Here is a 24207-nt window from a genome sequence, read left to right as displayed (position 1 = left end):
AAAGGTCCTGAGATCTGATAGCTTTCCTATTAAGTATAAGCAGTCTATGCTGTAGGTAAAATATACCCCTTGATTTAAATTGCCTCTCCTTGTTTCAAAATTCCAAACTACCTTTATAGTCTTTATGTTAACAAATATATGCACTCCAGAAGGCAAAGGCTATTAAGAATCTATTTCTCTGTGGATTACCACTCAAGACATGAAGCTTAATATCATGTAGAGGACTGTGTCTTTGATAACAAAGAAGCCCCGTTGAAAAAATGTCCTGTCCAAAGAAACCACTTCACTCAGAAATTGAGTGTAGAATAGATCCAGCTGCTGCAGCTGTCAAAGCTTAAGCAGTTGCATATCTACAGGGTTTATAACTGGAAGGGAAGGTGGGGCAGAGAACTGGAGACTATACAGAGTATTGGAGACTCTATACAGTGAGGTTATGGCTCTTTGGTGTTGAAAGGAGTGTGCTCTTACAAACTAGTGCTTCTCTTTATCTTATCTAGGCAAAAAAGTAAACAGAAAATTCTCATTACCTCTCAATGTCAGTGAGCCTGGAGGAGTCCCGGAATCCTTTGGCAAAAGGATTACTATCTATTTTCAGCTTGGTTATCTGGAAAGGGAAGAAAGTGTAACAAAACCGTATCATTTCCATGGTCAAGGAAATAAAATCAGAAATAAAAAGTTTGTTCATTTTCCATCATGGCACCCCAAGAATATCTTAATGTCTCTCAGTATTGTGATAGAGGTTAAAATTGCTAAGGAAGTTCACAAGAGGCCTAAATTGGGTGGAATGGTCAGAGAAGCCCTCAGAGAGAAGGAAGTAGTTGAGGACAGACTGGTCCTAAAACAGTCTGGAAGTCAATGGATAGAGACAGTTTGAAATGGGGGCCTTTTACAAACAGTGTGGCTGCCGTGTGAAGTATTTGAGAGAGCAGTGAAAGGCTAGAGCTCGACTGGGGAATACGGAAGCTGTCTAGAAGGCCAGCATTGGTGAGTAATGGGGAATAAAAACAAGAATGTTACCTCATGCTGACTTGGCAGCCTCATTTGTTAATACCATGGGTACTGATATATACCATAATGGATACCACAATAGTAACTTCATGTTCAATACTATATGAAATACCTGACATAAATACATGATATAAAGCTTTAAGCATATAAATTTACCCCTGTTCCCCTTTCCATCTGACTAAGAATCAAATTAGTGGGTCTCTTATTATCCTCCCATACAATGTTACTTACAGACTCTATGCTTATATGGAAAAAAAATATTTCCTAATAAGAATCATAGTCTGAAGTATTAAGTGTCTGTGTTGTGCTAGTCATAATTCTCACAATATTAATGTAGAAAGATCCATTAAAATATATGCACTGCACCTTCACGGAAAAATGTTAGGTTACAAAGAAAATAAATAAATAAATAAATAAAACATTGATTAAAAGATGCTCTACTTGCAAAATTTCTGAGTGTTAAGAGCTAAAAGGAATGGAGGAGAATTATTGGAATTAGAACCACAGACACCTTTAAAGAGAGTCATAGCTCATTTGTGTCAAAATGAGAACCCACATTCATCTTTGGAAAGAGAGACACACACAGAATAGTCTTAATCTGGATAAAAAGTTATAGATTGAGGGCGGCATGCCTTCCTCTTTCAAAGTAAGGAATAAACACAATAAAAAATATATCTATTTTGAGATATATATATATAATAGTTTGAAATACTATTTTGCCAATAAGCAACTTTCACTTTGATCAGAGTGTATCTACTTTTCATTTTAAACTATTAACATCTAAAGAATTGTTTTTTTCATTACAAAAGACAGTCTTTTTTTTTTACTTTTCAAGTTTTCTTAATGTGAGCTAACCAATGTACAAGCTGCAAAAAACTATTTACCTCACTTAAAATAGAACTTCCCACACTATCCTTACCAGAGAGACTGCACTTCTCTATCATTAACACTGGCAAGTTGTAAGATTGGTTCTTTGATATTAGTTTTTAAGGGCACTTGACAGTGCCTCAGAAATGCTCATTATTGTCCCATGCACATTCACTCTAGAGTAGCCAAAAATAAAATTGCTAATTTCCTTTTCAGCTTAGTTAATGGACAATGGTAAACAGTGAAGGAAATAAGCTATATAAGTAAGAAACCTGTTCTTAATGGACAGCAACAGGACTTTGTGTGCATAGAAAGAAATATACAGGAACCACTGAGGTTGCCCCTAAAGTGTGGCCATCAAGAGTTTGTAGAGAGCCTTCTCTCACACTCAGCCACCCCTTTAATTAAGGGCATGGATTTCTAAAGGGTGAAGTCTATTTTAGCCATTCTTTCAGACTAGGATTTAGTATTAAAGGTCAGTTTTCAGGGCAAAGATAAAAAGTTTTGTTTGAAATAATTACAACATCTTCTAAAGCCCAAGCAGTCAATATATTCTAGAATTGTAAAACACCAACAAGATTTTTAAATCCTCAAAAGTGGGATTTCTTTATCTTTTTCTACTGAATAATTATAAATGAAAATACTTTAGATTTCTAAAGTGCTTTATAGTTCATGAAAACACTTTCACAATAATTTATCAACAGAAATGAGATCACATGGTCCCTAAAATTCCATGGAGCAGGCAGAGGCATACATAGAACTGGAAGTGGTTTAAGTGCCACTAAAGAAGCTGGCACCACGTCCCCTGCAGTGTTAGGTGATGTTAAGTGTGAACCAAACCCAGATAAAAGCTTCAAACTGAAACTGTAAGATACAGCAATAAAGTTAAGTCTTCAAGTTCAATTCTTACAAGCTCATTTATAAAAAGTGAATGGATTTGCCAATGGATAACATTTTCTGGAGACAAAGGCAAATAATATCTGATGGAGAAACTAATTTTGAACGAAGTCCTTTTGCAGCCATCCCTCTAAAATATGAACCATATCAGGAATTCCCTGGTGGTCCAGTGGTTAGGACTTGGCGCTTTCACTGCCGGGTCCCGGTTTCAGTCTCTGGTCGGGAAACTAACATCCTGCAAACCACGCAGTGCAGCCAAAAAAAATTTTTTTACTAAATATAACAAAAAAATGTGAACCATATCAAGCTTTGTTTGAGTCTTTATAAACTAAAAGAATAGAAAATATTATCTATCTGTTATAACAGTTAAAGAACCACCTTTGATCCACTTTGTCCTTGAAAAGGATTTTGAGAATTGTATTTGTTGTTATTTATATTTCCAGGAGGTAGACTGTTGGCTCAGAATGTGCTGATTGTGGAGTTGTCGTAGAAAATAAATATTCTCAGTGTGTGTGTGTTAGTTGCTCAATTGATGTGTCACCATATCTAGTATGACTGCCATAACTTTGAATGAGGAAGTGAATCAAATTCAACACAAGTTTTCAGATTTCTTTGGAATTTTCTTTCATTTATTAGAACTTTCTCTTTCCAGTATCTTTTTGGTCCTTCTTTCATCATCTCCAAGAGTATCAATGGTAACTTTTTTACTTTACACTTGATATAATTTCAAACTGAAGGGAAGTTTCAAGAATAGTACAAGATGTACTCATACAGCTAGATTTACCAGTTGGTTCAGCAGTGATTTAACTTTAGTGTGTTAATTAGAAAAGGAGCTCAAGAGAGTAACCAGATATTTACTTTCTCTATGGACTATTCAATCTAATTCCAGGGGAAAAAATTGCTTTTGGAAGTTAGAGAAAAAAAGCTGAATGGATCTCTTGCTACTAAAATTGTACGGGGGCCCTGAACTAACCACTACAGTCTTGAACAGGCTTTATGGAGTACTGATTAGCAGTACAGGAACTGTGGGTAGACTTCTTAATGAGCCCACCGTGCTCACTGTGATATCACTAGACTCTGAATCTACTGGGGCACCAACAATAAGCACCCCAGAAATGTCTTTTTGAACTTTGCTTCCAGGACAAGCAGTCAGAAATATGATTTCATATGTTTACCAGTTATAGACTAGGTGAAATTCTTGAGTCTACATAAAAAGCATTTTGTTTTCTATTTTAAGATAAAGTAATTTTTAAATAGCAAAGTTTTAACATTCTAGTTAATCATGCACTTTTAAAAGGTCAGGCACAGATTTTATTCCATGGATATTTAAATAAAAACCAGTAGTTAATAGAAAGAAATTCATTTCTGCAGATATAGTTTTATATCCCTTTATGAAATATGGGAGAACGAAAAAGTTACGTATTTGAGAACCAATGAGAGAAAGACCTGAGTTATATACAGTGATGTCAGTTGGACATCATTTTCCTAATATAGAATACCTGCAGCTTGTAAAGCTGTTGAACAGCATCACCCATGTCAAAGGTAAAGCTAAAAGAAAGATCCAAAAATAGCTACCAAAAACGTATGTAGAGAACCCATGTGAAACTACAAGTATGTCTTTATGATTCAACAACAAATTTTAAAAGCAGCAATATTTTTCATTTTATGAGGAAGAAGAATTAACAAGGACAGCAATATGTGCTTAAGAAATCCTGTTTCAAGTGTATGTACATATATGCAAATCACTGACTAATTGTGGTCAAAATACACCTGTTTTTTCATGTATTATCTTAATAATATGGAACATAATGCACTTCCTAACCAAAAAAATTCATTCTTTCAACATCTCCTCTACAGATAAATATATGTATAAGTGGAGGGCAGATTTTGACACTGCCAGCTGCACCAAAGAGAAAGGGACTTTTTCTAGTAGTTATTATTCCATGTGATATCACTGGACTGTGAATATAGCTGGGGTTCCCAGCCACAAGGTGAAATTGGCCCTCAGAGACCATTTCTCCAATTATCAGGAAAAGATCTGTCCAAAGGCATTTAAAAATGAAACCTGACCTACACTTCAACTTTACAGCAATGGCTTGCCTGCTCAAAAACAATGTATGACCTTTAAATCTTAAATTATAAAATAGTTTGTTGAAAGTATAATGTATTTAGCTTTAATCTAATAATGTAAAGAAATGCAATCATTTCCTCACAAAAACCAGAGGAAAAAATAGAAAAAAGGTCCCGTTTTCATTACTTACAAATAAAACTACCAGACACAATAAATGAGAAGCTTTTTCACGAATTCTAATGGAAAATTTGATTTGGCTTTTACTATATATGTAAATAATGTCTATCCAAAGTTTAAGAGATATAAAGGCGGTCCTAAGTATGAACTTTTAAATCTTCTCTCTTTTCTCCCTGTTCTTTGTGCATGAAAATACTCTAATATTTATACTGTACTTAGTACATATTTGTTTATTTCCTATATATTTATTTTATGTTTATTATGGGTAAATCAGTAGACAAGCATGGTATAGCAGTGAAAAGGCAGTAAATGTGAGGAGGCCTAGAAAGAATCAAGGATAACTTTAGAAAACTGTATAAGACTAATGAAAATACTAACCCCCAAAATGATTTATTCACCCCACATGAATTTCAGTTGGTCTTATGAGGTCTATAAACCATTTGCAAAAATGGTTCATTAGTATACCAAATCAAATTTTTGACTATTAATTGAATTTCAAATATGTATGTGAGTAGATTTCACTTCACCAATGTGGCTGCCATCTTCTTTGCCTGTAAACTGGGACTAAGAAACAGACCATCTTACAGAACAACTGTAAGGATCAAATGACATGCTGTGCATAAACATGCCTTTGGAAATTGTAAGGCACTCTGTAAATAAAGCACGTGGTGACTGTTGGACTGTCTCTGGAATGTCCAAAGAGGATTTGCCACCATTTGGATTTTTAAATGTTAGTGGCAACTTTTCAATGAAATAAATGAACGCACAAATGTTATACTATTTATCTTTAAGTAAAAGCACACACACATACAGCATTGTGCTAGGGATTATGGCTTTAAAGGTGGGTGCACAGAAATAAACTCAGACATGGCAGGATCTATTGAGAAAAGCAGTACTGAATTTAATCACTTATTGTGGGTTATTTAGCAATGAAATGATATATACTAATCATATTAATCGTTACACTTAATGATGCAGTGAAAGCTAGCTAGGTGCTGGTAGGTGGATTTTGAGCCCATTTATAATCTTTATTAGAAATAAACATTTTCAAGAGGAGCAACTAGTGTTGGGATATGTGTTTATTAGAATCTTAGCCTATTTTAATTTAGCAATATTTTCACATTCAGTTTCCCAACCTTGACACTGTCAGTGGTCATTTTCTTGGCCTTGCAATCCAGCAGGATGCTACCAAAAAGGAGGAGTTAATACCCAGAAGATGGTTCTTTCACTTACCAGATTTGTGACCTTGGGCAAGTGTATTAACCACTCTGAACCTCAGTTTCTTCATCCACAAAATGAGGCTTATGGGGCCTTATTCAGGGGATTAGTGTCAGAATTAAGTGAGATATTGATTAAAAATATAGAGAGATTCTTCTAAATTAAAATAAATCCAAACCATGAACCTTAGGTGGATACTAGTTCAAAGGCGGGGGTGAGGGGGGGAAGGCTATAAAGACATTTGTAGGTCCATCCTGAAATTTTTAATATGAACTCAATTTTAGATCTTGTAAAGATACTGTGGTTACAAAGTAATCTTATTGTCAGTCTAAACTTGTAGAAGTACTTACAGGTAAAGTATCATGATGCATGCATCTTAGTTTCAAATGGTTGTGAGAAGGGGGAAAGTATGTACATGTACAGAGATTGAGAAATGGGGCAGGGGAGGTAAAGCAAATTGGAAAAATGTTAATTGTTGAATCTGGGTGGAGAGTATACGTGGTTCATTTTACCATTTGTTTAACTTTGGGATATTTGAAAATTTTCTAGATAAATGTTGAGTGGAAACAAAAGAATTCAGTGAGGTAATGTCACTAAAGCATATGGCTCCTATTAGAAACAGCTAATGCCAGTGGATATTTTGACTGTCAATATAGGTTGATTACCATCTTGTTACACTGGCTGCTGTCAGTGTGAAGAGCTCCCTGCACACAGCAGGTAAGCAGTGAGCACTTGCTGAAAAGAAAAGAGATTAACATAAAGAACTGAAACCCTCTAAAAAGGATGTCTTGAATCCATCAGCGTCACAAGCTGAGAGGAGGTGAGGTTCCCCTTTCTTGGGGACACCAAGCACCTAAAGAGGTTAGGCTTTTAAACCTAACTACCTGGATTCATATCTGTGATGGGAGCAGCAGGGTCACATCGGATAAGTTATTTAACTCCATGCCTCCATTCTTTGAACTGTAAAATGCAACATAAAAATATTGTTGTTCCTATTTCATAATATCATTGTGAGGATTAAATAAGACAGTGCACTTTAAATGGTGCCTTGCGCACCCAAATATTAGCTGTTATTATAATTATGTAGATAATAACCTCCTATTCCGTGTTCCATGATATGAGAGGTCCTGCCAATATTTATTCAGGATTGCTTCTTTATCAATTAAACCAAATCTAAGGTGTTATACTTAGAACTTTCCTTAATTTTGTTCTGCCCATAATTTTCACTAAACAATCCCAAGTTACCTATTTTTGCTTTGGCTCCCTTTACAGAGGATTCTGATAAAAGCAATGAACTTTCCATATGACAAGTTTCTATTTCATTCTCAAACATCAGCAGGTTTTCTTGTATTAGTATAAATCTGATGTTTTATAATATAAAAGCTACTAATTCAGTTAGTGTAAATTGAATTAAATGTTTCAGGAATCTCTTTAGATCCTGTGATACCTGTATGACATGTGTCCTCAAATAAATTAAAAATGGGATTGTTGATGTCAGTGTTCCAGATTCTAAGAGGAATAGCATTATGTTTTAGGGCTTTGTGGGCTTCAGTCTTTACACAAATTTTTAGCTTGGGCATTCTCTGAAAGTTGCCACTCCTGTGTTGTTATCTTAAGGATAATTAAAAAGTTATAGTACTTTGCTTTTACTTAAAGATAAATAGTAAACATTTGTGCATTCATTTATTTCATTGAAAAGTTGCCACTAACATTTAAAAATCCAAATGGTGGCAAATCCTCTTTGGACATTCCAGAGACAGTCCAACAGTCACCACGTGCTTTATTTACAGAGTGCCTTACAATTTCCAAAGGCATGTTTATGCACAGCATCTCATTTGATCCTTACAGTTGTTCCGTAAGATGGTCTGTTTCTTAGTTCCAGTTTACAGACAAAGAAGATGGCAGCCACAGTGGTGAAGTGAAATCTACTCAAAGTCATATGGAAATTATAGGTGCTTATGCCTTACAGACACATACCCACTCTGGCCATTTTTCTACATCCCTTCTCTGACTTCCTGTTTCCTCATCTGTGTAGGGCTACCTGGGATTTCAGTTTCATCTTCTTGCTTTTCCTGAGAGACTCAACACCATTTTTGCTTGGTTGACCATCCCACTCTGGACTCTGAGCCATCTATTAGGCAGCACCTAACAGTATTCACTCAGAACCCAAAATATAACATCAAGACATGAGGAGAGCAAGAGTCCTGGATACCTATAACCAGTCAAATAAAAGCAAGACACAAAACCCAGAGTAAACTGACAATGTGAGTTCCTTTTACGAAAGTACAGTGTATCAAAAGGAATTCTTCTGGTCCATTCGGACTGTGGAAAAGTTACTTGTCCTCTCTTAGCTTCAGATTCCTCACTAAAGAATGTTACTGTTACCCCTGGCCTTCAAGATTATGCTGACCATGAAAGAATACATGGGGAAGGGCTTCCCTGGTGGCGCAGTGGTTGGGAGTCCGCCTGCCGATGCAGGGGACGCGGGTTCGTGCCCCGGTCTGAGAAGATCCCACATGCCGCGGAGCGGCTGGGCCCGTGAGCCATGGCCGCTGAGCCTGCGCGTCCGGAGCCTGTCCTCCGCAACGGGAGAGGCCACAACAGTGAGAGGCCCGCGTAACGCATAAAAAAAAAAAAAAAAAAAAAAAAAAGAATACATGGGGAAGTATCTAACAGGACTCAGTCCTTAGCAACACTTTGATAAATATTTACAGTAGAGTTGGACTAAGCCTTATGGATGAAGAAATGCATAAATTTTAAATATGATTTACAACAGAATAGAAAATATATAACTCAATATTATAAATTAGATATCTTGATGTTAATTAAATACACAACTGTTTACATACTACAGTCTATTATCTAAAGAGGCATTTAAGATCATTCTACTAGAATTATCTTACCCTGAATTACAGCTGAATAAATCTCACAAAATATCTAATGTATCAGTAGTTTGGGTAGTTGGCTAGCATACTACGTGTGCTAATTTAGCAGAAAAACTGAACTTCTAAATTTTATGAAGCAATGAGTGTATGGTAACACATGTCATGAAGCTCTACCAGAAAGAGAAGGAAGCAGGTAATGTTCTTGAGAAAATTTGAGAAGGCAGATTGGGTCAGGTTTGGGTGGGACATGTGAGCAGTGAACAGCCTGACCAGGAGTATAAAGGTTCTAAGAAAGATGGTGTAATACAGACCTTCATAACCTTGAGCCATGGATACTCAACATATTTGGAAGTCCTGGGGCTGATTCTCCATAGCTTTCTCCAAAGTGAATTTCTGTTTTGAATACTGGGATAGCCCTTCTCTCCAAGAAGATAACTCTCCTAAAGCCTTATCTTATTCGGGAAATAAATTGTGAAGGGTATACTCACCAGTTGATTCTGGTAGGCAGTGACCGCCGTAAAAACTGTTTCTGGGAAGATGAATGTTCTGAATTCTTCAGACTTCAGATTAAGTAATGAGGCTGTGTGGTCTTTCTTCTTAATGATGTGCACCCGTGGCTGGTACTTATGCATTGAGTTCAAAATTATCTGCAGCAAAGAGTGGGAAGTACAGTACTGGATTTTAAGTACTTATAGTGCTAATAAACAGGCCAAATTACAATGAGGCAAAGAAAGAACCATAAAATCTACTGTGTCAAATGCAGTTTTAAGATTAGGATCTACCCTTTCCATTCTTCACGCAAATAATTTTCACATGATACTGCAGAGTATTGTGAATCACGTTTTACCAAACCAACTGTAAATAATACAGGTTGTTTCAAGTGTCCTTTCTAAAATGATAGAGGAAAAAGTCATCTGGAGGATGTTTATTTTTTAAAAAATGCTTTTTGTTTTTTAGTCTGGTTAGACCAAAGGCAGTATGTCTCTAAATTTTCTAAAGTAAGAAATTACATATTTGAGGAGGCTAGATTGTTATTTGGGGCAGTGGGGGGTGAGGGGTGGGTGGCAGATGGGACGGAGGGAATAAAACAATTTTAAAAGGCAGTGTGGTATAAGGTAGACCTTGGTTGGAATACTGAATCTGCTACTTTCTAGCTCTTTAATCTTGGGCCAAGTGATCTCACCTCTCTTACCTCATTTTCTTATAAATGCAAGAACAGTATTAACTTCACAGGGGTTGTGGTGAGGATCAGACGCTGTAACCCTTGTAAATCACATAGCAAATAGGAAGTGCTTAGTAAACTGTATTACTATTGTCGTCGTCATCATTTCTGACAACTTCATTGATTACTGACTTCCAGTTACAAACTAAATAAGAATGTTATTGATGGATGTCTTCCATTCCATAGCTGCTAAAAGTTATCTGGTACTTAGAGATCAGAAATATACCCTGTTAACAAGGCAGTATTTTTCATGTATCATTTAAATAAAATATAATTTACCATTATGAAATTTGAGCAACAAAACTTACTTTCAGGTGTTAAAGATTTTCCACATCTCCCCCTGCCCCGCAACCCAGACAGCTACCTAAATCTACAAAATTGGGTATGTCTTTCCTGGGATAACAGGGCTTACAATGTATGCCCTTCACCCCAAGGGCCTAGCAGACAGCTTGGCTCTCAGGGGAGGTGTCTGATACATGCTGTGGCAGGACGAGGGTCAATGGCATGCAGTGTTGTTGCTCTCTTGTTCTTTGGCTAACTTGGGTGTGGTGGGTGAGTGTTAACACTGGTTGACTTTAGAAGAGTTAAATACTAGTCACTGTGAGATAACCGATACAGAATCAATCTCTTTCCATGCTGAGATATAAGCCAACAAAGTTACAGGGCATTAACTGGCATTGAATTTTTGAACATGCCATCTTTTTATGATCCCAGACCTGAATAGGAATTACTGAAACAAATGAGACGTTCAAATGAATCAAAAGAAACTTTAAAAAAAGTTATTTCTTTGTGTAATGCATTTATTCCAAGGAGTTCAAGATACCTATGCTCAGTCATAAAACTGGAATAAACTTGAAGTGACAGAAGTAAACATTTGCCTCCTAATCCTGATATAAGAAAAACCTGACCATTCATTATATGTTCTACTAAGAAGATAGAGTTTTCAAATCATACACACACACACACACACACACACACACACACACACACACACACTCACACATACACAATGGAAAAAAACCTAAGCTTTAAATAAGGTCCCCTCTTCCTCATACCACTCCCACATTAATTTCCTTTAGGAAAGGGTGTTGGACAGACTCAGACCGCAGACTGAGTCTCAGATCCCAGGGCTCCTTGAACCTCTGCTCAAGCTTTCATGGGGCTAAGAAACACTGATAAAAATGTAGACGTTGTTTCATCGAAGAAATAAATTCCTGGAAATAAGAAATTTTCCTGGAATGCATCTACAAAGGGGGCTTCTTTAGGACTGATTCAAAGAACTTGGCTAAACACCACAGGATCTAAAAATATTTCCTGGTACTCTTCAGAATACACTATTTCTGGTAACAAAGAGTTATATTAAATAATAAAATTTTAAAGCTAAAATGGATATTAGCAACCATGTAAGACTTAAACAATTTGTCAAGGTCTAATCTTAGCATAATCAGACTAGAACCCAGAGCTCCTGAAATATAGCTTAGTGCTATTCCCATCCATGAAGCTGATGCTAATATTTAGGAAAACATATCAGTTCTGGACAACTGATCTCAAAATGAATTCTCAGGTCTTTCTGGAAAAACTCAAACAGTTCTTATAGAAGTTTCACATTGGCGAATACTAGAACCATAAAAAAATTTCATTTATCTCTGCAAAGATTTCAGTGGAGCCCAAGAAATTTTAATATGAATGACATTAAGAGTGATCATGGGCCTACAGAAAATGTCTCTCAGATACTTTATAAATTTTAGCCTGAAAAAAAAAATCTGTCAATGAAAACATCTGAAAGAAAGGACAATTCTGCCAACATCCTTGAAGGTAAAAAAAGTCAGTTATCTTTTCCAATACATCAAGTAACAGAAGCCTGTTAACCTACTTCCAACATCCCAACAGTGCCACCAGCAGAGCTGTTAGTTAACCTGGTTACTCTGACTTGGTCGAGATAAACAAGATCTCCTGTGGGCATATGGATGGTGGCAGTGCCTGAAGTGATTTACTTGGTTCCAGGTTCAATCAACCATTTGAAACCATGTCTAGAGCTCTCTCTTAACTGTGTGTAACCGTCTTTTTTGAGAAAAGTTTTGAAACTCTTTTTCTGAACTGCATAAATCCAGTAAAAACTAAAACCTTAAGTAACAGGAGCCTTAATAAAGGGGATAAGAGAGAGAATAATTATATCAGAACATCTAAGCCAAGGAAAGCAACTATGAAAATCCCAATGTGCTTTCTGGCAAGCAAGGCAAAAAAAGAAACAGTATTCTCCTCATCAAAAAGAAGCATGCATGTCTGTCTAAAGTTTTCTTAGCATAAAATCTAAAACAGATTTTTAAAAATGTGAATCTTTATTTAAGAGCATGAAATAACAGCATAGATAGTTCCTTAAAAAGCAGTCTTAGCAAATATGGAAAAGCCTGTGTCAATGGCTATTTGTTCTATTAACTGTTGATAAGAGCTAAGAATTCCAATTTCTCTTTTCTTCAACATTTTAATGAACTCCTTACTGATGTAAAATCAAATTGTTTTGTTTTTAACTGCAAGACTTCATTGTGTTTTAATATTCATAAGGCTCTCTACAGAGGGGATATATAATGAGCTAACAGCACTTTCCCACATTTATTTGTACATAAAATCCTTTTGCCCCATTGCATCGCACAAGAATGTATTCTATACAACATACTTTGGGAAACCCCCATAGGAGGTCTCAGCCCCATTCCCTTTATGCTGTGTTATCTGATATACCACTGATAGAAATTAGATGTTTAATCCAAGAATGGGCTGTAGTAACCTCCAAAATGCACATTCCCTTTGTTTAGTTGGTGCAGGTGTTAAAGCAGTTGCAGAAGTAGGAATCCATGGTGCCAGAGGTCCCTGACCTTCTTGCATAGAAATGGCATACAGCATCTCTGTAAATGACCTCTTGACAATAGCAGTCAAGGTTCCCTGTAGAACATATTAATGTTCTCATAGAATGACTCAGAGCTGGAGGGTGGGAGGGGGAAAGGGAGAGAGGAAGAGACATCAAGGGAGGAAGCTTTATGTGGTTTCTCCATTCCATCCCAGGGAATCCGCATAGTCCAAGCACTGTACTCACATGGCCATGTTGATCCAGTTCATTGTTGGTGAGTTTCACCTTTTCAAAAGACACCATCTGTTTAAGTAGCTGCTCACCAGTAAAAGGAGAGTCTGGATGTACATACAGCCTAAGAAAATTATGAGAGAATTTTATTGAGACTTTAAAAAAAAATCTCTTTGGGTTATAAAATATTCTGATTCTAAAGGAACACAAAAATCTCATATAAAGTGAATTTTATTTGCCTTGTATAATCTCAAATTTAGTAATACAGCAATAGCAAAATAATGCTGAAACATCTAAATGTGTTTCTTTGTGTACCAGTGATTTAAAAGGGGTAATACTAATGGTAGTATATATATGTCAATCCTAATCTCCCAATTTGTCCCACAGGAAGCTCAGCTCAGTGCTGAGACGACCTAGATGGGTGGGATGGGGGCAAGTGGGAGGGAGGTCCAAGAGGGAGGGGATATATGTATACATATAGCTGATGCCCTTCATTGTACAGCAGAAGCTAACGCAACATTATAAAGCAATTATAGTCCAATTATAAATAAATAAATAAATAAAATGTACTTAATACATTTGCTGCTATTTGCTGAACAAGCCATTTTTTTAAAGGTGGGTTTTTCCCATCAACCTAATCAACTACTAGTCTGCTTCTGTCAAATATAAAATCCTATTGTTGTAGATATTTTCAAAAGAAAGACTAGGTTATAACTAATTGCAAAATGAATTCCTAGTATAAGCACTGCTAAAAAGCAATGAAGACAAAGAATTTAAAAGAGGAAACAATTCTAGAGAATCTATTCATTTAAACTTGAAGGTGATTCAATTTAAAGTTCATGTTCTTTATAAACAAGACAGAATAATTTTAATACAGTGACCTGGGGAACTTTTAATAGTCCACAGATCACATAGTCTGTTTGCTTCTCCCGGTACTTTAAATATTACTACTTTCATCATCACCTAGTTAAGTGCTCACTAAGGAGAGTGAAAACAAGTTGGGTAAGCTTCAAATTATTCAATGTATTTATCTAACAGCCTAAGCAAAAAAAAAAGGCTTTGATGGGAAAAAATATACTTATCAAGTATTTATCGTTTATTGATCAGCTGCTATGTTCAAGGCAATCTTTTACTCACTGACAGTTAAATGCAGGTCATTTGTTTTGCCTGCAAGCTTCACACTAAGTACAACTCTTTGTAAATCACAATCCTAGTATCCACTCAACATAAGCGTTTCTGAAGTCAGGTATGTCATAGAACTAATGATAGAGGAAGGAAATATCCTTGATTTAATGGGATAAATTCCTTTATCCATGCAATGGGTTATTTATATCTATATTTTGTGTAGAATATTTATAACTATCATTAAACAAATATTATGGTTGGGGCAAAGACAAGGAAAAATAAAAAACATATTCATGTAAAGAACAAGAAGTCTATGCCGTGGTTTGTCACACAGAGGACTAAGAATAGAAGAATTGGGTGCACGTGCTGCAACTCACAAAGCCCACAAGAAGCAAAGCACAAAACAGGCTGACAGCACTAAAGATTCTTACCAGACCCATACAAGAACGTAGGTGTTTGTCTGCCTGTTTGTTTGATTTTTTTTTTTAAGGAGTGCTCAAAATTGCCTTTCAATTGAAGTATTCTTTGATGACACAACCATAATAGCTTTTCAAGTGTCACCCCTCCAAGGCTATAACTTTATAGGTGCAGTTGTTTTACTAATCAGCACCATATCCTACCCACTCCTCCAAAAAGGTTCAAAAATATTTAAAGTCCTAGAAGTTGATGAGATGGTCCCTCTTTAAGTATCAGTTCACCACATATGATAACATTAATAAAGATTAATTTATTTAAATATCGACTACTTTTTAAAAAAAGGAAATGTCCTATATGAAAATATAACATTACTTAGGTCATATATAATGTGTTTTCCATTACTATGATCAAATGATATTGTCAAGCATCATTTCTTCTGATAAGGAACAGCTGACTGATAAACTTCAGTCTAAAATAAAGTGCTTCAAAGAACTAGAACTGCAAGGAATTTCTACCATCAGTTCAAAAATGATCACCTCCCAAGTTCTTCACCTTTCCCATATGAAGCTAGAAAATATAGCACTATGTCTTTTAATAATAATAAAGAACAGTTGCTTATATGATCTAGAATATTTCTATCCTATAATGCACAAAACATTTCAATCTAATATCAATATAAGTAAGCTGAACTAGTATGAATGAAAAAGCATACAGGAAGCCCCGCTTCTCTCAAGTCCTCTGGGACTTAAAATTCCAGCAATAGCTTAAACATGCTTCAGTTAAGATAGTGTATTGGTACATGCTTTCCTTTTCCAGCCAGAACAGATTAGTAACATAAACAAGGCATGTCATATTTCCAACTGGCCTGCACCAGTTCCCCATACCTTCAGATAGGAGGAAAATGTATGCTAAATAAGAGTGATTAACTTCTTAAAGGAAAGACTTAGAGAAAAAAAAGAAAAGGGGTTTGCTTGTAAAAATGGTTAGGAATCTGCTAAAATACTTCTCTCATTCTCTCTTCTTTCTTCCTCTCTCTCCCCCCTTTAAAAAAAAATTGTAAATTTTGGAAAGAAGCTCTAGAGTAATGTGAACTGGCTAGTTAATAGTAAATAGTAGAGAACACTAATTATATTCATTTAAATATCTATTGTAAATTTGTAAATCTTGCTCCTTTTTTAAAAAAAAAATCAGTGACATTTAAAAAAAATTTTAGTCCTAAAAATTATTTAATATGTTATTTAATATACCAATTTGGAAGGGCTGGGAAGATCTCCTTCCTAGTCTCTTGTGGGAATGGAAAACTTGGAGAGGCTTCTTTTAATCTCTTCTCTAGTGTATTTAATATACTGTAAGTTCAATAATATGATCAACCACTAAGTAAGCTTAATATTCCATTTGAACTGTATGTGTAAACTGTGTTGGTTCTGTGCCTTGACTTAGACTCCAGACTAGATACTAACAAAGAACCATACTTTGAACTATAACTTCAGAGTTCCTAAACCTGTACATTTAAATAAATTCTTAGCTCTGATATGAACTTCCAATCAATTATAAAAATTACTTAGTCATAAAACAACTTTAAAGCTGTAAGGCTTGGTTTTAGAACCCTAAATGTAAAGTCAGCTAAGATTCATTGTTTGTATTAAAGTATGCAGTTAGAGTCCTGTTCTTAAACTATTAGTATTCACGTAAGTAAGAACTTGCTGGGTTTTTTCCCCCAGAATGCTCATTTGGGCAGTAGCAATAAAGGTTTGCATGTAATTTTTAAAATGGAGTTCTCCTGGAAAAACATTACCATTGAATAGCACAAAAACGAACATGTTTTGTTTGGGTCATTACCTAATATATTGAGTAATTTCTCAGTAAAAGAATATTTTTTTAACATCTTTATTGGAGTATAATTGCTTTACAATGGTATGTTAGTTTCTGCTTTATAACAAAGTGAATCAGCTATATATATATATATATATATATGTACATATATCCCCATATCTCCTCCCTCTTGCGTCTCCCTCCTACTCTCCCTGTCCCACCCCTTTAGGTGGTCACAAAGCACCGAACTGATCTCCCTGTGCTATGTGGCTGCTTCCCACTAGCTATCTATTTTACATTTGGTAGTGTTTATAAATCCATGCCACTCTCTCACTTCGTTCCAGCTTACCCTTCCCCCTCCCCGTGTCCTCAAGTCCATTCTCTACATCTGCATCTTTATTCCTGTCCTGCCCCTAGGTTCTTCAGAACCTTTTTTTTTTTTTTAGATTCCACATATATGTGTTAGCATACAGTATACAATGGAATATTACTCAGCCATAAAATGAAATGAAATTGAGTTATTTGTAGTGAGGTGGATGGACCTTAATATTCATACAGAGTGAAGTAAGTCAGAAAGAGAAAAACAAATTCAGTAGAAGAATATTAACTTGATGTTGAATTACATTTATCCACTTATTATAATGAGGGAAAAAAAAGAGTTTGCTTTTCTTACTTAAAAATCTCTGAGCCTTTTACTGGTCAAAAACAACCACATTTTACCAATATGGTATTTACTATGAAGTTATAACCACGTTATAACAAATATTTACTATAAGCAACTACTACTTTACTAAAATGCACACTTCTGAAAAGGATTTTAGGGCAGCCACTTCATCAGTAGGTTTATTCTGTTTGGTGTTAGCCAAATAGAAATGATGGATGCCATATGAAATGGGTCCAGATTTCTAATAAATATTCCAATTGAAATTTAAGAAAAACTTTGAAATGAATTATGATGAAAGATAAAATTAAAGGCAGTGTTCTGCATACAAACTCCTGCCTTTCTCAGAGACTAACCCATATTTTGTGTAGTTAATCCTGGAGTGTCTGGGCTTGGAAAGCTCTCTTACCAGAACTCACAGCTTTAAAAACAGACCTGCTTAAAATTCAAACAACCAGGGCAGGAGACAGTCTGCCAGCAAGGTTAATACACATTTTGCTTGGCTGGAAAATCTGGAGGCACAAACCTGGCTGGCAGCGGAGGGTCTGCCTTGCCAGCCACCAGCCAGGAGGACCGGTGGTAGGCATAGCGGTACCTCTTGTTGTCCACAGGGACGATGTCCATCAGGACTATGTACTTGGCCTCAGAATCCACGCCGGAAAAGGACACACGAATGGTAGGAAACATCCTCCTGACACAGACAAAAAGAATCACCCGAATTAGAGAGGGAGGAAAAGGGTCCGCCTTCCCTCCCTACCCAGCCCCCAAATTCTTTGTGTTTCCTGTAAAGCCATTCAGAGATGTGAATACGGAGACTGACCTTCTCCCGAGCCTAGATAATCTTAAGTGTCATCTCTGTAGGAGTCCTCATTAATACCCAAAGGTCTGCAATTAGGGAAAATCCTGTGCTAAATCATCAAGCCCATTAGGCTCCCAGACCAAAGTCTCCAGAGCAGACAGAGTCCTATAACCTCCTTGCCTTCCAGGGAGAAAACTCACTCTTGCCTCAGTAGAAAGCCAGAGCAGGGTTCTCAAGTTGGGTTTCGTTTCGGGAGACTTTGGGCGGTGTGTCCCAGAGTCCTGAGAGCTGGAACAGTCAGGCGCCAAGGGGCCACCGACCCCCGGAGCCTTAGCCCCAGTCCCAGGAGCAGCCTGCACCTGGGACTTCCTGCCTGCCCTGAATCAGCCCACTGCGGCGCCAAGGGGCCCCCTGCACCAGAGCTCCTTCCTACCGGGAGTGTGGTCGTTTCAAATTTCATTCTTCCTCCCGGGTTTTCATTTTAGTTTTTAATGGGAGCCTCTGCAAATTGAGGCTGATAAAAGGGAAACCGCCTGCCTCCCTCACAGCACCCAGCAGCCCGCCCTGTACCCCGGCATGAGCTGAGTTCCTGCTTCCCTCCAGATGCCGACCCTGCACCCAGAAGCCATCCCAGGCTGCAGGGGGCCAGAGATCCCAGTCCCATGCCCTTAGGGCAGGGGTGGGGCTTCCCACTGCCAGATCCCAAGAAAGCAAATGCCTGGACATCTGTCTCAGCAGCTCTTTCCAAAAGCAAGTCTGCCGAAAGAAACCCTCCTTGAGCGAAGCTTCCTCTTGGAGCTCAGGACCAGTAGAGTTTCACCCAGTTCCTGGAAACTCCCTCTGCCACCCAGGGCACTATTCCCTTCTCCCCACTCCTCACTCGACAAGCCCCCCTACAACCTGCCAGACTTGGTGATGATCATCTCTGTGCCCAGCTCGTGGAATTTGTCCCAGAGCTCCTTGGTCTCCAGGCTGCAGGCAATTTTGGCCATTTCCTCGCTGGGGATGATGGGGGTGGTGGGGATCAGCGGCTCAGTGCACAGAGAGGAGGAAGATGGGCTGCTGTTGCCCGCGACGCTGCCACCAAACTCCCCGTGAGCGTCTAGGCTGGTCAGCTCGCCCAGGGGCTGAGCGCAGGACGACTTCTCGACAAATTGTTCTGCAGGCAAAGAGAATTGAGAATGACAGCTAATTCTGTCAAGCAAAGATACAGAAAGGAGAACAGCACAACTGAAATAGGTTCCTGGATTTGACTTTGGAAAAGTTAGGCACAGAATCTCCAGAAGGACAGCAATAACCCATCACTATATAAATTAAGCCCGAAATTCCTGGGAAGTGACATGGCTCCTGCTTGCTTACGGAACCAAATGAGTGAGTTTTAGAACCATGATTTGTTACCACCATTACTGAAACCCACTTTGGAGAACAGAAATGCGAGGAGTGGATAAAGAGAAAGGCATGATCATAAAGAATTAAAAGCAAGTAGTCCTGTTGTTATCCCTCCCATGTTCTAGACTTCACAGCTTGTGGGCTCTAGTGCCAGTTCTTCCTCATTGACAAAGAGGACACTTTTCTGCAGGGAGATCAAGGGAGTGAAGAAATCAGCACCATCCTCACTTTGAGAGGAACTTCCCTTCCCTCCTGGAGTCACCTCCCCATAAGAAAAAGTGAAAAAGGGGTGTTGGGGGGTTAAAAAATTATCACTTCACTTCTCTGCCTGGCTCCCAGTTTCCTAGGCTTTCAGATGTTACATTAGGGCATTTTTATAATTTCCCTCCCAGCCTGAGATCCTATGAAAGACTAGCATATTTATTGCTTGTTAAATCACAGGAGTACAATCTCTGGGCCAATTTTTTGGACCGGGCTTGAAACAAGTACTTGAGGGATGATATGTTTATTTCTCTCTCTCTCAAGAACGTTTTGGAAGTGAGCAAAAGAACCCCAAACCCAGAAGAGCAGAGTATTGAAGTAGGAAGAACAGTTTGCCATCTACCATCAAGCTGAAACACCACTGCCTACGAACCAAACACTCTCCCCCACAGATGATAAGGGCCTGGGACTACACCAGTCACTTTGATGGAATACAGGGGGAGCTCTGTAATTGTCCCAATTATCTTGCATCCTTTAAAAAAGAAACTACTTGAATCCCCATTGTGAAACTGAACTTCAAACAACTCTAAGTGCCCTCAAGGAATTGAAACAAGTTATATATATATACATATATATATATATACATATACACGCACACACATACATACACACACACACATATAATGTTTTATTTCTCACATTTCTCTTTTGACTTGGGGCAGGCAAGCAGGAAATAGAGAATTTTTACCTTCTTTTCTCTTAGAAGAATAATCCAACTCATGGAAGCATTTTAAATTAAGAATAACCAAATTATCTTATCCTTCTGTTTTCAAACTCAAAGAGAACCATGCCATGGTAAAATCATATTTTTTATTAATGTTTTCAGAAACACATTCACATAACATCTTTATAGGGAATTAACAAGTAGCCTTAGAAATTTTCTGACAATTGAAAAACGCAAATGCTGTAAGCTCCAGACTAACCAGTGGTCAGGGTTGGGAAGTGGAGGAAGAAGAAAATGATACAGAAATGCTCTAACACAATGTTATATGTCAATTATATCTCAATTTAAAAAAAAATTAATGATCTAGTCGTCTGAGGTGGTTCTTCTGAGTAGATTTAACGTGTTTAAATGAGCAGTAATGAGACACTTGTGACTTCCACCCTACAGTTTCTTCAGCATCTCGCTAGTGTTTCATTCTCTCTTAACAGGTATTTCACATGCCCGAGTCCTTGGCTTACAGCTGCTAATTGTGCTCTGTTGAACTGGCCCCTGAAAGGGACTAGAATGCCTTCTGACAATTGAAAAACGGTTCTGGTTCTTTTTGGAGCCGGTCTCAAAAGCCCCAGGGGAGGGAGGATGCTCATTTTACAGACTGGGGTGAGGGTGGAGGTACCGTGAGCTGTGAATGGTTTTATAGTTTAGAATTCAGAGGAAGGTGGGTTTTTTCTCAGGAGAGTAGAGAAGGAAAGCAATGTTGTAATGACAGTGGAGCTGAAGCTGGCATGTTTCCCAGTCTACTGTCTGTACTTCTGTCAGGAATTTTAACCTGAAATCCTCTTTTCCTGCTAGCTACCAAATTATAATGGGGGCGTTTATAAAGAATTCAGAGGCCCCCTAAATAGGAGCGGATAATGTTGGGAAGTGCCACAAACGTAACTTTGAAATTGGTGGTGAATTTTTTTCTAAACAGTTGGAGTTTGTCTGATTGGTTGTTTCCATTTCTTCGGCCGGTTTAGATTTACATAGGAGGATAGGTGGGAAGAACCAGGGAAAGGGAGTGAAAACCTTGGAGGAGACTTTTTGACATGTTTTCTGGAGATCTTCCGGTTTCCTTTTCCTTGGTTCTAAGTTGCTGCAGGGATTTTAGTTCCCTCTTCTCTCTCTGCCCAGGCCCCTTATTTTTCATCTCTAACATTTCATCTTTTATATTATTATTGTTGTTTCAAGGTGTGAGCTGTTAAAATGTTGAGAAGGACAGGGAGAAGGAAGAAAAAAATTGACTACAGTTTAAAAGGCTTTAAAAATATTACCCTAAGTTCGCTATTTGATGCTTTCCACAGTTTTAGGGCTACCAGATGATCAGGGTGTGGAATAATTATTACCCGGGGACCCAAGAGGTGATGATGAGAACACTTCTTTCGCCCTCAGTTGTAAACCCTCAGTTGTAAAGGGACTTAAAACACTTATCTCCAGCAGTTTCTTTCCCACACAATTCACTTGTGGTAAGGGGAATATAGTCCCTTTTTTCCCTTTACTCTGAGAGTAGTGTCTTCTATAAATGGTAAAGGTTGTTAAATAAACAGTATAGCTAAAAGTTGAGGAATCTGGGAAATGGTAACTGGCTAATGTTTTTGCCAACCTCCACTGAAAATGACGGCAGTTATGAAATGATGTCTTACAGATAAGTCTAGAGCTTCTGTGAAGAAAATGGTTCATGCGGGGACAATTGGCTTATTCTACAGCACTTGACAGTTGTCTTAAGGAGCTGACTTTGTGTAGTCTATTCAACTCGGGGGAAAAACAAAATTAAACTAGTTTCTTGTGAAGTCAGAGTCTCCTTGGTTTCAAATGCACAAGCAGGTGTTACACGCATCGTAAATCCTGTTGAGTCATTAAAAGGGGTTTTATTAGTATTTATCCCCTAAATGTTTTTATCCCAACAAAGTTACACACACCGGATGTCTGACTTGACATAAGGATTCTAGAAAAATAGGTAGGGAAAGCGACTAGCGATATACGTACGAGATACGAAACCGGTTGCATTTAACAGACTGTGAAGTCCCTAAAGAATTCGGGCCTAAGAGAAAAATAATCTCCCACCCGCAACGTATAGTCTATGGCCTGAGGTTCAGAGCTGCCGCGAGCTGGGAAAGGTGGCCACCTTCGAGAGCCTCCTGAAGCTAGGGAACGGAGGGACAGACAAATGTGCAGCACTCCCATGCCTGCGCACCCCGACGGTCTAGCACGCGACTTACCCAGTGGTTTGATAGTGTTCTCCGTAGCTTCCTTCTCTTTGGAGCCGCCGCTCGACATCAGCGCGGCGATGGAGAAGGCGTTGGCCCTGGAGGAAAGCTGGGGCTTGGGCGACGCCGTGAACTCCATGGCCCCTAGTGCGCGGTCCTGGCCAGGGACCTGGCCTGCTGAACTGCCGTCCAGCTTCCCCAAGAGAGACAGAGACTGAAACACAGCGGAAAGTTTCCAAGTGCAATCACAGGGAAGTCGGGGACTCTAGATGAGTCAGCCCCAACCTCCCGAGAGCTCCACACCGGCCTCTCCTTTCCCCCACCGCAAGAGGCTCGAGCCGCAGAGACTTCAAACTAGCCGGAGAGGACCAACCACGGTCTCAGCTAGGTGTGCAAGCACCGGGACGCTCCGTAGGACCACAGGCTGTGCCTCCGGAAGCTGGAGACAAGCATCAGTTGCGCAAAGCCCAGGGGTCCTGCAGCACCCGCTCCACGTCTTTCCTCCCTCCCCACTCTGGGGACAGTCGGAGCGGCCGAGCGCAGCTAAAATGGGGTGGTTGCCTGGGAGCGGGAGCGTAGCCGTGCGAGCGCGGAGGGGCGCGGAGGACACTGCGCCCGGGCGTTCGCCGCCCTGCGCCTTAATTTGCTGGCAGCTGCGATCCCCGCGGCCCGCAGCCAGTCAGCGCCGCCACACGTCACCGCTTCCTGATTCCGCCGCCGGGGGCGGGGCCGGGCGGGGAGGGCGCGCCCGGGGCGCGGCGTCCGCGTGGCCTCGCTCAGCAGCCCGCTGGAGCATGGCACCCGTTCGGGGAATGGGGTGACACCACCAGGCTGGCGCAGCGGCCGCGGACACAGCCCGCCTGGTCTCGCAGTCCTGGAGTGAGAAGGAGGTGATCGCTGTCGGGAGGGGGCATTTTGTTCGTGTCCTAAGACCTGGGATCTCAGGAACGTAGACCAGAGGAAGCCTCGGGGAGTTTTTCCTCCTTCCATTCTTTTTCTTACTGGTGCTCAAAGTTGCAAAAGGAAGTTAGAAAGCGCTAAGTATGGCAGAAACCGACGCCGTAGAGCTGGCGCCAATGCGCCAGAGACCATTCGCCGGGCAGCACCCAGGGCTGGATACCTACACTCGTTGGGCTCCAAAATCTGGCTGCTAGACAGTGGGGCTGGAGAGATGTAGCCCTGCAAAAGATACGCTAAGTGAGGGCTGTGAGCATTTGACAAAGGATGATTTCAGAACCACGGCTTCTTCTGCACACCGGTGCGCCTCTCATTCAGGGTTCCGGTTCTCGAGAGGGACTCTCGAAAATCGGGCCTTGATCGAGGGGAAGGCGAGGGGCAGACGCCTTGCCGGGGGGGGTGGGGGGGCGCGGCACCCTGCTGGGACCACGCGACGCGCAGTTGGAGAGTGCGAGCCTCAC

General features: G+C 39.3%; 1 protein-coding gene across 1 annotated transcript in view; it reads right to left on the bottom strand.

The window, feature by feature from the left end:
- Positions 1–23317, bottom strand: part of TBX20 (T-box transcription factor 20) — a 52262-nt gene extending 28945 nt beyond the window's left edge. The window contains exons 1-6 of the mRNA XM_032643079.1: positions 22802–23317; positions 19133–19391; positions 17960–18124; positions 13434–13542; positions 9612–9770; positions 528–604 (exon numbers count right to left, since the gene is read on the bottom strand). Of these exons, the coding sequence (XP_032498970.1) occupies positions 528–604; positions 9612–9770; positions 13434–13542; positions 17960–18124; positions 19133–19391; positions 22802–22928 (896 nt within the window). The 5' untranslated portion in view covers positions 22929–23317. The remainder of the gene's footprint in view (positions 1–527; positions 605–9611; positions 9771–13433; positions 13543–17959; positions 18125–19132; positions 19392–22801) is intronic.
- Positions 23318–24207: the final 890 nt, after the last annotated feature.

Source organism: Phocoena sinus, chromosome 9 (genome assembly GCF_008692025.1).
Source record: "Phocoena sinus isolate mPhoSin1 chromosome 9, mPhoSin1.pri, whole genome shotgun sequence".
Lineage (NCBI taxonomy): Eukaryota > Metazoa > Chordata > Mammalia > Artiodactyla > Phocoenidae > Phocoena > Phocoena sinus.
Note: the sequence above shows the minus strand (reverse complement) of the source record. Positions and strands in the feature narration are given on the sequence as shown.